Genomic DNA, 14,637 nt, shown 5'->3' with positions numbered 1-14,637 from the left:
GACCTTGTCAAGCTGCTTTCTGCTGGTTTCAGGGACGCTCTTTGACCGTTGCTTGACCGCCAAAATTTCAGATGGCCAGCGAAAAGAGATAGCCCATGAAGAAATTGCAATTGCTGGCTAGCTTATACATCGGTATGTATGGGGCTTTAATCGTAAAAGACAAGAGCGCGTAGCTCGATACTCTGTCGCTCAGGTTTGCTTGGATCAGACTGGTCATCAACAAATGCTGTGTGAGGCGAAAAAGTGGCAACTGTTCCATCACTGTCAAAGCACTTGATCAGAACAACTTGGTCTGTCGCAAGATCCTTGTGATAGTACCATCTGTGCGCTTCGTTGTACGCTAAAGCAACCGTTTCACCCGGTTCAACGCCCGGATTGTCGAGGTCAATGCGATCCGTGGCGAATGAATCTTGCTTGACATCCACGGAGCTGAAGTCGGCAAAGGCAAGCGGATGCTTGTATGCTGGGTTCTCAATTGGTCGCCACATGTTGATGATCTGGAAGCGTTTCTGAATCAGACTTGACGCCAGCTCCGGCAGGTGCTTCTCGACACGTTTGTAAGCTGCCTTGGTAGTTTGGTCGACGTGCACGCGAGGGTACGGGCCACGGAGAGTATTTGGCTTCCTGATTGTGTGATCAAAGAGAAATATGCGAGATGCGCCAGTGTGTCCCTTGAGAAACTCTTCCATCTCCTTGTAGTAGCCTGATTTGATGGCTTCTTCGTTCAAAAAGTCCTTTTCAACAGCTGCATGAGAAACAACTTCGAATCCATTGACATCGAGAGATGGTTTGAGTTCTGTAGCAGGATCGGAGAGGTCATGAATCGTGAGGCGGTGATTCTCTTCGGTAAAGTTACTCCTACCCTCTGTCACGCCGCCCTCGACCCAATGCTTTTTACCGTCGGTCGTCTTTGCTGTGACATAGGTCAAGCTTGCTACCGTAGACATAATATTCCTCAAAGTGCGACAAGATGCCTTGTGCGAACGGTCAACCTGGCTGGGTACCGTGTGTAATGTCGCCTTCGCTCCTTCGCTCATCGCGGCCGTCAATTGGCGTGCGAGTTGCGGGGTCGAAAATACCAGTCACATATTGGTTGATCAGACACTTATTCGGAGCAGGTACTGTGCGCTGACTATTATGGATGAATCGTACGCTTCGTTTCGGGCGCCATGGTAACCAGATTGGACCACTACGCCGTCTCCCGCTGCTAAGTCAAAAAGATAATGGGTCTAACTTGCCAGCGGGACACTACCCGTGGGCCAGCCACGCTACAGCGGTTTCCTACCGCTTCACCCTTCGTAATTGATGAGGCATAAGTCGCATGACGAGACTTATGTTGCCTATCCGAGGAAAACAATACCACTGGGTTAAAGCATAGAGTGTAGCGTGTACAACATGGCTACACTGTTGGTCTCCACCTCTGAGCTACGACTCTGACGTACGAAGGACAGCCGAAATCACTGTTGCAATTTCTCCGTCTATGATCCAAGTTACCACTATCTGATCGAGAAGCAAAGTCTCATCGGTTCCACGCGAGCCAGATCAGGCACGCACAGGACGGTCCTTTAGTTCTTCAGTGTCAGAAACTGAAGATTGATTATTCAAGAGTCAAGAGCCAAGACGCGAGTCAGATCGTCGAGATGACCGCAAACGCTCGTGAAATGCGGACACTTTGTTCGCATCGTGGAAGAATGTATCTGGAATCGGTCATCGCGGTGCATCAACAATTCCACTTCATGGTGAAGCGTGTCATGATTCGTCGATCTGCGGGGTGTAGCTATGAACGTAGAGTCACGCCCTGTGGTCCGTCGACTGACTTATAGAAGCAGTCTAATACTATTTTCCGATGAAGTCCTACCCAGATTGCGCAGTTTGTGTAGGATCTGTAGATACAGGCTCATACAGGCTACAGCATGATTATGTTCACTTCGGCTATCCTTCGCAGGTGATATTCGGCCACTCGAGGAAAATCCTTCTCGCCACGTTGCGGAGCCCAACCAGTGGCAACCACCACAACGAGGGCACGAACGAACCAGGCAGCAAAGGGCGGCCCAGTCAAATCGCACCAAGGGCTCCCTTTGACAGCTCCACGTGTCTGCCAAAAGCCGCTCTTCCCTCGCACTGCCGTCGGCGTCGTGGCCGTGGTAATCATGGTATGAGACGCAATGATACGCTACGTGTCACTGCACGGACCGCACGCCCAGCGGGACCCACCAAAAACGTTTAACGCGTTTCCCAGAGTTTGCTCTGGTGGACAGTGGTGGTGGCAGATCTTCGCATTCTTGTCGGGCAACCCGCCTTGCAAGGCTGCAGGGGGCCGCTTTACCATGGCCCGCCAAACTTGGCCCCGGCATCCAACGTGAGGCGAAGATCGGGGCGCATGTCTCCTGCGCATGGGCACTGGGCACTGGGCAGTTGCCAGATGGGCACTCGCTGTCATTCGCGTGGAAGACGAGAAATGTCGCATCATCAAAGCACATGCCACTGGGCATCCGATCAAGAGCTTTGTGTTTCAGGAGCAACAAAACCAACCGGGCCCGCTACTCAGGTAGACATCCTGGTAGCCCATCACAACAGACCAGCCCTCTTCACCGACAGACGGTTCTTGTGTCTCGTTCGCGCCCTAGCTCTTGTTGACGACCCGGCGAAAGTGCCCAACGGAGGATGGTGTCGCCAAAGCAGACCCAGACGACGGATATTTGCACAGCGACACATGAGTTCAGCAGGCGGTTCCTTCAAAATACTCTGGGTGGCACTGGCTCGCGTATGGTAGAGAATTACGTCGCTCAAACGCCGCTACCAGATGATCCCGCGACATGGCGGACTCCTATATTGGGTGGTTCATCGCGCCGTACTTCTCTGGCGCACACTCGTGGAAGCAATACTGCGGCCCCGAGTCAGCGACACTCACGGAAACAGTCTGTGACCAGTATCAGCATGCCGGGATCCAGTGTGTTCCCATCACTAGCGACACCAAAGCTCGATATGTCGCCCCTCTTCCATCCTGCCACTTGGCGTGAACGACGCACAGCTAAGCAGCATGCGTTGCAAGACGACCAAGTCGAGGCATTCCTGGAGACTCGTCCCTGCTACGCCTGCATCGAATCAGGCCAACAACCCTTATTCATGCCTGGCACTGGTGGCGGCGTCATGGTCATTGAACAGTTCCCACTAGATGAAAGCATTCCTGTCTTTCTCAGCAAGGAAGATGCTTACCTCTATGTCGGCAACTACAAATTTGCCGAATCATTCAACATGAGTCCGGCCAAATGGGAAGAGCTAGCGTACGGTTCCAAGCTCGAGTTTTGTCATGCTCTTCTACAATCTTCTTCCGACGTGCACTCTCTCCAAGCAGCTGGTCTGACTGGAGACTGGGCGCGTGACTTTGAGCTCCGAGCAGATGTGCGGCAGGAACAGGTCAACCGTCTCATGCGTCTGATCAGCTCACGGGACTTTGATGTTCAGTTCGCTGAAGCCACTTTCCAGGAGTTTGACGCTGCTTTTTACGACACACTTTGTCGTCGCAGTGTCAGACAGTCTATTGTCTCTACCATCGAAGACCGCTCGACTGCTTCAGACGAAGCCCTCCCGTCCTTCCCCAATGAAGCAAGTCGCTCTCGTCGCTCCTCCAAGTTCTCTATGCGCAATGTCTTTCGTCGCTCCCACGAGAGCATCCCAGGAGCCTCGCCGAATGCCTTCACCAAGACGCCCACGCCAGAACACCTCTTCCGTCAACGTCTGTTTAGCCCGTCTGAGACTGAGCAAACGCCTCGCGTTTGCAGGACCGAACCCATCGGTGGTGTCACACCTCTGAGCTTCTCCAACCTTCAACAACTTGGTGGCACTCACAAATCCCGTGGGCCTGGACTCGATGGTCGTGTGGCTGTCGCTGCTTGGGAAGCGGCACAGCACAGCTACGAAGGCTCTGCACCAGATCAAGGTCTTGGTCTTGGTATCCTTGGCCATGATATGTCACGAACGAAGGATTTCCGCGGTATTGTCACTGAGCCGGAAGTGCGAGAGGAGCGACCGGGACTGCAACGGACCATCACGAATGCAGAGTCACTCTTGAGTTATGCGACATACAAGTCGATGATGACAGAGGAGAGTGCTTGCTCTGATTCCTTTTTTGATGAAGACGAGGAGCTTGATGAGGACAGGGACGGGCCTACTCGATTGCGACAGCACTTTGAGGAAGCCGATAGTCAGCTTCGAGAGGACCGGCTTGTGCAAAGACTGCAGCAAGTTGCGGAGCACGATTCACAAAAACACATGCTTCAGATTGTCAGAGCGGCGAATGGCGAGCGCGTCTTTGTCTTGTAGATATAACCTTTAATACACATCGACACTCACCCCTCCATTCATGTTACACCATCATCATAATACTGCCTAGTTCACTTTTTCTTCTTCTCCTCGCCCTCCTTGTGGATTGGACCAGGGTGCTCGTTCTGCGACTTGGGCAATGGCTCATCAGTCATCGACTCCTTTGGTGGGATGTTGTAACTTGACGGATTGCCATCATCCTGGCCTTCCTGTGTCTTGGGTGGCGTACCTGCCATAGTGCGCTTGCATAGCAGTACTGATCGTATGCTCGGGCGCGTGAGTTGAAGGGCTTTTGAGGCAAGCATGATGTCGTGTCGTAGCAAGATGCTGGCTTGTTTCGCGAGTATTTGGTTTGTCGCCTTCTCGTGATGTCATGAGCACCTAGATCATTCAGATGCCACAAATTCGCTTCATCCACGGGCGACCCTCTCCCATCGTTAGGTATCATTCTTCGTGCATGGGTCTATTGTCATGTGATGCTGTGTATCTCCTCATCTTTGACGCAGATTGATGCATCACAACATCTGGGCTCCGCCTGCACGTTGATAAAACTCGTAAGAGCACCGACATCTGAGGACGCGATGAGGAGATTGGCAATGAGGAGATTGTGGCCTTGTAAAGATCCACGATCATGAGTCATGAGCCTGTCTCATACAGCGATGGCGACCATGTTCTTAATCAAAACTAAGATGTGGTAAATGAGCTTGACTGCTGCATGCACGTCCGCTACTGCGCGACTCATCAGTGTCATCACAAGACACCTGCAGCACTCCTCGCAATGATCAACTTGTGCAACCATATCTACAGGCTAGAACCAGTGCGGTTGATCTACATGCGCGTGTATACGCACGCGCACGCACTCTTGCCGACACCATGACATGCGTGCGCCTGAGGATTATGACGTGCCATCTGGTCAGATTTATGGCAGCCGACAAGAGGGGTCGACCCCTTGTTTCTGATGAGGAGCTGCAAGCATGCGAAATGACGGACCATGCAGACCAGCATGGCTCCGACAGACCGGAAGATCAGCTGGTTGAGTGTCTCAAGGAATCACATGTGTCGTCAGTGAATCACCACTCGCCACACTTGTCCGACGGACTGTTATGTACATAGAGTCATAGACAAACCATACCAGTGTGATCCACTGACGGTAGATATGCAAACTTGCTTGAACAAGCTAAATGCTACGCTTTGCTAAGTGAAATCGATCTCGTGCCATGCGCTCCCTTCTGTAACTCTCAAAAAAAGATCATTACCCCTATGCAATTCACGCAGAGACTGATAGTCGTGTCTTGATGGATTGCGTAGGAGCAGACGCCAACCAATTCCACCAACTATTCGATGCCTCCATCGTATCCTGCTTAAGACCCGCAACATCCTTCGCTTGTTCCAAACTAGTTCGAGGAGACCCGGATGGCGTGACTGGCTGACTACTGCTGTACTGCGCCAATGCGTCGTCATACACCAATACACCATATCGATCCAAGAATATCAATGCTTGATGCACATTGTCCAGCAACACACGACGAGGAGAGCGTCCTTTCCGTGCTAGTAGTGTGACCAGTCGTGGAAACAACAATCCTGCATCAGATTGTGAGAGATGAAGGGAGTCCTTGATGACAATGTACTCCATCTCTGCATTCACACCCTCAGAAACGGTCTCTTCGATGTCGTCGAGTGAACTGTCACAGACTTTGCGAGCTGCTTCAAAGACAGTGCAGTAATCGAGCAACCTGTCGTGATTGCTGGGCCATGCGGCAAATTCTTCAGAAACGAGATGGAGAAGGGGGACGCGTACATCCACATGCGACGGCAGAGGTTGTGTCCAGAGGTCAAGTGCAATGGCAACTTTTGGCAATGCTTGCAAGTCTAAATCGTTAGAGGGCAAGTGGATCTCATTGCCTTGTAAGTCAAGCAATGGCTGTGAACTGATATCGAGTGCTTGAATGAGTGTCGCACCACCGAACGAATGACCCATGAGTGTGAACTTGTCCCAGTCCAAAGAGTCCTGCTCCATAATTGCGCCTCTTCGTAGCAGATCAACAAGTAGTCTCAATTCAAAGCAACGATGCGCCAGCATGTACGTGCTGCGCTGCCTGTTCTCCAGCAATTCCTGCTTGACTGGTGAGTAGTATGATACATGCTCATCTGGCCTTCCAACTTCTCTGATGATTGTAGAACTGGCTGAATGATCGCGATGTTCCATAGCAAACACAATCAACCCGAATGAAGCGAGGTTGCCGCACATGGCGCTGTACAATTGATCCGTACCGCCCAAGCCGGGACTGAACACAATGAATGGCCGTTTATGCTCTGATGACAGGAGCGGCGCATCCGTATATGCAGGTGTCTTGATATCAGAGAGCAGGTACGAGAGTGGCGCGTGTAAGAATGTTGCACCACCGGGTAATCCTGCAAATGTCGCAAATCCAGCAATCTGTTCCTTTGTCGCCCACAAAGGTCGCGAAGAGTCGCTCGTTTCACACGCAGCCGTGTCTGCTGTTGGATAAAAGATGCGCAGCTTTAAGGTGCGCAGCTGTGGGCAGAAGGGTAGTGTGATGCGGTGTCTTTCATCTACTGGGACTTCCAGCAGTCGCGTGCCGACCTTGTGAGGACCTGCATACTCTGGTAGAGTCCAGGGCTTTGCGCCCGTTGCGACCATGATGCGCCGTAGCCTCTAGAGCTAGTAGAAGATGTCGAGCGACGATGTGACGGTGGCACACGACCTGAAGGCACAAGCGGCGAAGAAAAAATGATGTCACAGCGGAGGGGCGGGAGGAAGGGAGTGCTGCTCTAGTAAGAGGACAGAGGAGTCGCTGGTAGTGTCTCAAGAAAATTCCAAGCGTATATACGCTCTTTGATACCAGCCGAGCAATTTTAATTGTGACGTCTAAGAATCATCTATGCTGCGTAGGACCAAAATTCATCTTTTACCTGGGCTTTGCTGTCCTTGATCCACCAACCTCTCTTCCAATGCTGTAAATGCACGGACGGAATCCTCGGCATCTTATATGATAGCGTCAAACACCCTGCCAACGCAATCTTCCCAAACAAGCAGCCTTGATCCACAAGCAATGGTTAAACAACTCGGGTACCCAGACATGCTTTCATCAGATGCATTGTCAGTGCTTGATGTTTAATGGCCTAGCCGAGAGATGAACGCGAGCAAGCGTCGGGCTGAAGCTTTGGCAGGGAAGCTGGTAATCACCCTGTAACATGGTCGATTGCAGTTTCTGGGAATCATTATCATTTGGACGACGTGTCAATCGCCTCAGAGCAGCAGAGCAGACGGGAGAGATTGGGCTGGACGCAGAGATTGCTGAGACTGGTTGCTCGCGTTCATCGCTTGACTCGGCCGTGAATCATCAAGCACTGGCAATGGATCTGATGAAGGCATGTCTGGGAACCCAAGCTGATTGACCATTGCTTGCCGATCGAGGGTGCTGGTGTAGGTTGATTGCGATGGCAGGGTGTTTGGCGCTGTCATATAAGACGCTGAGGATCCAGTTCGTGCATTCACAGCATTGGAAGAGAGATTGGAGAGCGCCTGCCAATGTTATTGCTGCCTAGCATTTCTATCACGAATATTGGACAGCCTGAAGTGCAGGAGGAGCACTGATGTCTTTATCTGAGATGCCATCCATAGATCCATTTATGCATATGGAAGCAGATTTGTCCAAAGCGGTGATGCCATTATTATCGGTAGCAGGGACACTGTTCTCTTGAATCACAGCTTCGGCAATATTGCCCTCTGCTCTCGACATTGTAGAGGCCTCAGGCACATCTGATATTGCAATATCGTCAGACGTAGCTGAAGGGCCCGCTGGCACTGGTGTCATAATCACTGCTATCATTTCAAGCCTCTTGCGCGCAGTGCTGCGCTTGTTGCGTCTCTCGTGAGTAGAACACGACGATTTCAATTCTTGTAGTCAAGGCACTTTCTAGCTTGATCTCTGCTCTAGCAGCTATAGCGTCACTGTCACTATTATAGCCCTTGGGCATTGAAAACGGAAGCTACCAGCGGAGGATAGCACTTCTATGTACGCATCTAAGGGGAAACATTTCAGATGGAAAGCAAGCAAGAAGTCCCTAACCCTGAGCCAGAACCGCCACTCGAGCACTCGACCATGACTACTGCATCTGACTGCAACCAGAACTACTATTAATATAGCTGCCCTCAAAGATGTCAGGCATAGATCTTCAAAAGCTCCATGACTTTGCTGTTCAGCTCGCTCGAGATGCTGGCAAGATGATCACCTCTGCACGCTCCTCTCAAAAGCAATCCCACGCAGAAAAGAAGAACTCTGTAGATCTCGTTACTGAAGTGGATGTGGCTGTAGAAAAGTTCGTTATACAAGCTATCAAGGAGGCATACCCAGACCACAAGTTCATTGGGGAAGAGACGTATTCGAGCGCACCGGCAGGGAAAGGCTCTGTACTGGATGATGCGCCTACATGGATTGTAGATCCAATTGACGGTACAACCAATTTCATCCATGGGTTCCCCTTTGTCGCTGTCTCTATTGGTTTCACCATCAAACAAGTCCCTACTGTTGGTGTAGTATACAATCCTTTCCTGGATCACATGTACACCGGTATCCGCAATCACGGTTCCTTCCTCAATGGCCAACGACTACCACTCAATGGTCCACCCCCTGAGATCAACAGTCTCGGACAATGTGTCGTGGCTGTTGAATGGGGAAGTGATCGGGCTGAAGATGGCAATCTCAAAATCAAGTCAGATACATACTTCAACTTGGCCAGGCAACACGGTGGTATGGTGCATTCTCTACGTTCTCTCGGCTCTGCTGCATTGAATTTATGTAGTGTTGCTCAAGGAAGTATGGATATGTACGTGGAAGGCGGTATGTGGGAATGGGATATTTGCGCTGGCTGGGTCATCTTGACGGAAGCCGGTGGGCTCATGACAACGGCGAATAAAGCTGATGAAGTCAAAGAACCTGGATTGTGTGATCGTAAGATTTTGGCTGTGAGAGGATCACCGAGTAGAGCGGACCAGGAGAAGGTTATCCGTGAATTTTGGGAGCAGACGACGGGTGACTTGGTGTATGAGCGATAGAGCTGGTAGTCTAGTCAATTCATGAGCGACGAAATGGAATGTCAAAAAAAATGTAATCAGCGCGTACAAGCAAACACTCACAGCGCTTGGCACCCACACATCCATTGACTTGCCAATAGACCTCGAAAAGAGGAGGCGAGACACAAAAAGCACTTGCAAAAAGTCATGGCAGGCCATGCACGCGATCCAGCAACCACCCTCCTTACACTCCTCGCCCTCCTCACAACACACTCAGCCCTTCTCTTCCTCTCCTACACGTGCCTTTGTCTTCTTTCACGCGCACCTATTCGACCGCTAGCGCGCGTCTGGGACTGGCGCTTTTGTTCATGGCAAATCGAACCTTATGCCTTGCGATTCGGTTTAGCGCACCTCGCTGCAGCCGCTGCGACGATCCCTGCAATCGGCCGTATTGTTCAACGATCAAAACTCGTGCTTGATTTTGCATTGACAACGCAAGCGTTTACGTTGCTCTTTAGTTGGCTACAAACAGGGGCGTTTCCGTGGAGTGCATCTTGGTGGTTGTTGTGGCTTGTGACGAGTGCGTTGTTGGTCTTTGGCGGTGAGTGGGTGTGTATGCGACAGGAACTCAAGCCCATGACGTTTGGAAGGGCGGAAGGCGACGAAGATACAGCGATGGAGGTCTTGCATGAGTTTGTGGAGGAAGACGAAGAAGCCGACGAAGAGGCACAGGTGGGTCTTCAAGCGTTACAGCAGGAAGGGATGGGTGCATCACGGACGAGCATGCAAGGTGGACGACGGAGTCTACAGGCTGGACGTCGGAGTCTTCAGGAAACAACAGAGCTGGAGATGCAAGACATGAAGAAGGCAAAGGCATGACACTTTTAGCAATAGACTGTACAAGACAACCTTAATGAATCCACCGGTAATACAGAGATACAAGTAAAGAAAGAAATGTCCTCGTCGCGTCGACCCAACATTGCCATGCGCTGTGAACCATCATTGCGACTCGTTCACATGCAGAGACAAGCTGCTTCCTTTGCTTGAAGTGTTAAATTCCCCTCTCGGCCGGAGGTGCGTACACGAGGTACTTTTGCACCCATTGGCGATTCAGGCCCACGAAGAAGAGCCTGAACCGTGGCTTCGACCTTGGCTTTTTGATGGGAGAAGAGGGAAGAGAGGCAGGGACGCGGCAGTGAAGTTCTTGTGCGGTTTGCTTCAGATGGGACATTCCCACGCTCAAGAGTCACTTTACTGGACAACTACGCACACTACAAGCATCATCATGGTCGAAGCCATCATTGCACCCTCACTCCTAGCTGCAGACGCAGGCAACCTCAGGTAAGCGAGTCTCATCCTTTACCCATCACAAAACTGACTTCCAGGTGCGAATGCGGCCGTGTCCTAGACGCAGGCGCCGACTGGCTCCACATTGACATCATGGACGGCCATTTCGTCCCCAACCTGTCCTTCTTTGATGTTGCAAACATCCGGCATGCTATTCCCAAGGGTAAAGCTGTCCTGGATATCCACATGATGGTCTCAGATCCAGCGAAATGGATTGACCTCATGGCCAAAAACGGCGCAGATTCCTATACCTTCCACTATGAAGCGATCCCCGAGGGACAACATGCCAAGATCATCAAGCAAGTAAAAGATGCAGGCATGAACGTTGCCTGTGCGTTGAAACCGGATACGCCAGCTGAGGTGGTCGATGCCTTTGCTGAGGATCTCGATATGATTCTCGTAATGACGGTTGAGCCGGGCTTTGGCGGACAGAAATTTATGCGTGATATGATGCCCAAGGTGAATGCACTCAGGAGGAAGTATCCGGGCAAGCATATCCAAGTGGACGGTGGGTTGTCTGCTTCGACAATTGGCGAGGCGGCTGAAGCAGGTGCGAACGTGATTGTTGCTGGCACAGGTATCTTCAAGGCGGATGACGCAAGCGAGGCTGTCAAGACGCTACGTGACGCTGTGGAGCATGCACAGACCAAGAGCAAGTTTTAGACAGAACAAATATATGTGACGGTCGGGGCCATTCTGCTGTCAGGATCTGAGACCTCGGCGTCATTTCTGATTTTAGGAAAACGTTTAAGACCAGCGCACCCCTCTATTGCTACAGATTGCAATCACGTCGTTCCTACAGCGAAGACTCTATAGTTCCGTCATGGCATCTGCAACAAAGCTCTATGACCTCAAAGCCGACTGGAAGAAGGGCCAATTTGACTTTAGCGACACAAAGGGTAAGGTCGTCTTGATTGTCAATACCGCCAGCGCATGTGGTTTCACACCGGTGAGTCGCTCTATTTGAAGCAGCAGAGAAGGTATGCTGACCGTCTGCAGCAATTCGAGGGATTGGAGAAGGTATATCAAAAATACAAGGATCAAGGACTCATGGTTGTCGGCTTTCCTTGCAACCAATTTGGTGGACAAGACCCCAAATCGAACGATGAAATCACCAGCTTCTGCCAAGTCAATTACGGCGTCTCCTTCCCAGTCATGAACAAGGTTGAGGGTTAGTTTTCTCAATTGAGTCGTGCGCATGATGCTAATTCTCCACAGTGAACGGCGACCATGTTCACCCCGTCTTCCAGCTCCTGAAAGATGCTCGTCCGGGGCTCTTGGGCATGACGCGCATCAAGTGGAACTTTGAGAAGTTCCTGGTGGACAAACAAGGCGAGCCTGTTGCGCGATACTCGTCATTGACAAAGCCAGAGTCCATTGAAGCGGACATTGAGCGTTTGCTCAAGCAAGACGCACCTGCTGCAAAGGCCTGAGAGGTAGAAGACCATGCGCATGAGATATGACCATGAATGCCATCCCCTAAACCCCTGAACAATATATAAGCATATTAGCTCCCATGCTACTGCAACAATTCAATGCTGCAATTGCAATTACGTGGGAACCTGCCCACAATGATCGGCAGATTGACAGGCAGATCACCCGCGCCTGAAACGGCAGATCCACGTACGTAACAGGCTGACAGCATAGATCGATATATGCTGAAGTTCTTATAGTGGTTGTTTCTACTAAGAGGCCTTGCTCTGTATATGGACTAGCCTTATGCTACTGGTTGGGCCTCGTCCACATGTCTCGCTCTGGAGGCCCATGCTCGACTTACGGGTTTGGGCCTTGCTTGCTCCTTGTTTCCGGTGTTTCCATGCTCCGCTGGCCGGTGAAGTCATCGAATCTCTTGCAAAATCCAATCTTTTTTGAATCCCGCAACCAACTGTCTCCTCAGATCTTCAGCTGCTTCCATCATCTCCTCCGTGCTATGCCTCAGTCCTCCTATTGTCAGTACTAGACTTCTTCCATCAGAGCTCAACTTCAGCCGATTCACTCAACAGCGAAGGGCCACATGAGCGCAATTCATCTGCCGGCATACGCGGACGACACGAGCGCCGCTTCATCCAGCTCCATTAGCTCACAAGACTCCATTCTTGTAGAAACCGCACGACGCCTATCACTCCAAGAAGCCCTCGATGATCCAGAAACGGCGCTGCCACCAGCGTACACCTGTTCAGTCCATTTCACAGGTACCGTCTACAGAAAGCTGGAAAATACACTCGATGCAGAGTCGGACAAGCTACATGTCCCCTTCCGACGTTCCTGGCAAGCTGTTCATCTTGTTTTGCGTGGAACGATCTTGGAAGTGTATAAGCCAAAACCAGGCATGACGCTGGAAATACCCAAAGCGACACAAGCAGGCGATACACAACGTCATGCGACGACCGTGCCCAAACGAGCCAACTCATTGCCACTCGAAGCAATCTCCTCTGATGGTGAGGTACCAATACCTAGACATCGGTCTGGTAGTGCACCAGCTCTCTCGCATACATTGAATGGTGAGGTCGATCTTTCTACATGGCAACGCGCACACGTCTACTCACTACGCGGTGCCGTCGCAGGTATTGCGTCTGATTACCGTAAACGACCCAACGTCCTCCGTGTACGTTGCGATCGCGATCAATTCCTCATTGCCGTCCCACAAGGTGCGCTGCAATGCGTACAATGGCTCGATTGTATTCAAAAAGCATCAGGAATTGCTGAACCCCTTGAATCTCGCAGAGAACCTCTTCATATCTGGGCTCCGCGACGTATGAAAATGCGAACAACAGTCCAGCAAGCGTACGAACTATTTGAAGCAACGGCAGAAGGTGCCTTGAAACAACGGACGTTCGCAGGACGAGTACGTGGTGCCGTCTCATCTTCTCAGTCGGGAACAAGCGGTAGTAGTCGTTCGGGTACGGTAGCGAGTGATTTCTGGAACAGAACAGCGGCTTCCTCACGACAGCTTGCGCGGCAACGCAGTGTGGCACGGCCTGGTGCACCGACGAGGGCAATTTCGACTTTTTCTATTGCTTCCACACGGTCGCAGAAGGGTGGACGTGGTTCGTCAAGTGGGAGTCAAACAGGTCCACCCATGATATCGACCACTTCAGTGGTTAGGAGACCGGTCGTGACGCACAGGCCGAGTAGTAGTCGCGGGACGCACTCAACCAAACCCGAACGCTATGTCTGCGCGGTCTTACAATCTACCTTTCCGAGGCAGACCTTGCTACGTGTCTAGGAAATGGCATTGCACATGACAAGTCTTCTCCTTTGTATCTCCTTATGTTTGTAGCGCTGGCGAATAGTTTTAGTTTTCTAAAGTATTTCATGGAGACGCGGTGTAATAAAATTCCATGTCGACGCACACGAAGGCTACACGGCGGCACGGCTACTTGCATGGCACAGGAGAGCAGTGTCATTGTTGAAGAGCTGAGTGAGGATGCTATGATTGATGAAAATACACCAGTCCAACGAAACGGACGTGTCATTGAGCCAGCAGACGACGAGCTCCACGCGACGAGAAGAAAGACACCGATGTGCGTGCATCACATTCTCTGGGATGAGTGTGACGCGTCACGAAGACCTGCAGCTATATCGGACGTAGAGCAGCAACGGCCGACTGAGCCTATGGATATGACGATGCAAAATCTGACGCTGCACAGCCATCATGACAGAGATGTCTTGTCCAAGTCTACGAATCACGACAGACAGAAAGGCGTGAAGCGCAAATCAGCGGAATTCCCTGCACTTCTGATGCAACAAGAACAGGACTTGTCGCCTGCAAAGCGAGCAAAGGTCTCTTGAAGAAGGTGCAAGAATGCAACTCATTTCACAGTCATTTGCGAATGTCATCGCAAACCTCACCATCACGACAAGATAGCACAGGCATACAAGTATATGACAGCTACAAGTCTATGGCTGTTTGATACCAGCAATACCTG

General features: G+C 51.2%; 8 protein-coding genes across 8 annotated transcripts; 6 read left to right on the top strand and 2 right to left on the bottom strand.

Annotated features, from left to right (window-relative positions):
• Positions 1-146: 146 nt before the first annotated feature.
• On the bottom strand, positions 147-947 carry BCR37DRAFT_394240 (uncharacterized protein; the record flags this gene model as incomplete). Its single annotated transcript, XM_040871435.1, has 1 exon — positions 147-947. The coding sequence occupies one exon, from the start codon at positions 945-947 to the stop codon at positions 147-149; it is 801 nt and encodes a 266-aa protein (XP_040723887.1).
• A 1,717-nt stretch (positions 948-2,664) lies between these two features.
• BCR37DRAFT_394239 (uncharacterized protein) lies at positions 2,665-4,323 on the top strand (the record flags this gene model as incomplete). Its single annotated transcript, XM_040871434.1, has 1 exon — positions 2,665-4,323. One exon carries the CDS (start codon positions 2,665-2,667, stop codon positions 4,321-4,323), a length of 1,659 nt encoding a protein of 552 aa, XP_040723886.1.
• A 1,190-nt stretch (positions 4,324-5,513) lies between these two features.
• BCR37DRAFT_96377 lies at positions 5,514-7,224 on the bottom strand. The gene has a single exon (XM_040872545.1). It carries the CDS (start codon positions 6,983-6,985, stop codon positions 5,591-5,593), a length of 1,395 nt encoding a protein of 464 aa, XP_040723885.1. The 5' UTR covers positions 6,986-7,224; the 3' UTR covers positions 5,514-5,590.
• Positions 7,225-8,452: 1,228 nt separating this feature from the next.
• Positions 8,453-9,456, top strand: BCR37DRAFT_96370 (inositol monophosphatase). The gene has a single exon (XM_040872543.1). It carries the CDS (start codon positions 8,507-8,509, stop codon positions 9,401-9,403), a length of 897 nt encoding a protein of 298 aa, XP_040723884.1. The 5' UTR covers positions 8,453-8,506; the 3' UTR covers positions 9,404-9,456.
• Position 9,457: 1 nt separating this feature from the next.
• BCR37DRAFT_96373 (integral membrane protein S linking to the trans Golgi network-domain-containing protein) lies at positions 9,458-10,307 on the top strand. The gene has a single exon (XM_040872544.1). It carries the CDS (start codon positions 9,569-9,571, stop codon positions 10,238-10,240), a length of 672 nt encoding a protein of 223 aa, XP_040723883.1. The 5' UTR covers positions 9,458-9,568; the 3' UTR covers positions 10,241-10,307.
• A 317-nt stretch (positions 10,308-10,624) lies between these two features.
• Positions 10,625-11,655, top strand: BCR37DRAFT_381700 (Ribulose-phosphate 3-epimerase-like protein). The gene is made up of 2 exons (XM_040869746.1): positions 10,625-10,702; positions 10,747-11,655. The coding sequence occupies exons 1-2, from the start codon at positions 10,647-10,649 to the stop codon at positions 11,369-11,371; spliced, it is 681 nt and encodes a 226-aa protein (XP_040723882.1). The 5' UTR covers positions 10,625-10,646; the 3' UTR covers positions 11,372-11,655.
• BCR37DRAFT_381699 (glutathione peroxidase) lies at positions 11,454-12,144 on the top strand (the record flags this gene model as incomplete). The annotated part of the gene is made up of 3 exons (XM_040869745.1): positions 11,454-11,657; positions 11,708-11,879; positions 11,927-12,144. The coding sequence occupies exons 1-3, from the start codon at positions 11,532-11,534 to the stop codon at positions 12,139-12,141; spliced, it is 513 nt and encodes a 170-aa protein (XP_040723881.1). The 5' UTR covers positions 11,454-11,531.
• A 578-nt stretch (positions 12,145-12,722) lies between these two features.
• Positions 12,723-13,934, top strand: BCR37DRAFT_394233 (uncharacterized protein; the record flags this gene model as incomplete). The annotated part of the gene is made up of 1 exon (XM_040871433.1): positions 12,723-13,934. The coding sequence occupies one exon, from the start codon at positions 12,723-12,725 to the stop codon at positions 13,932-13,934; it is 1,212 nt and encodes a 403-aa protein (XP_040723880.1).
• Between the last annotated feature and the right edge of the window lie 703 nt (positions 13,935-14,637).

The sequence above is a fragment of the Protomyces lactucae-debilis genome (assembly GCF_002105105.1).
Source record: "Protomyces lactucae-debilis strain 12-1054 chromosome Unknown BCR37scaffold_15, whole genome shotgun sequence".
Lineage (NCBI taxonomy): Eukaryota > Fungi > Ascomycota > Taphrinomycetes > Taphrinales > Protomycetaceae > Protomyces > Protomyces lactucae-debilis.
This window is presented reverse-complemented; position numbering and strand designations above follow the sequence as displayed.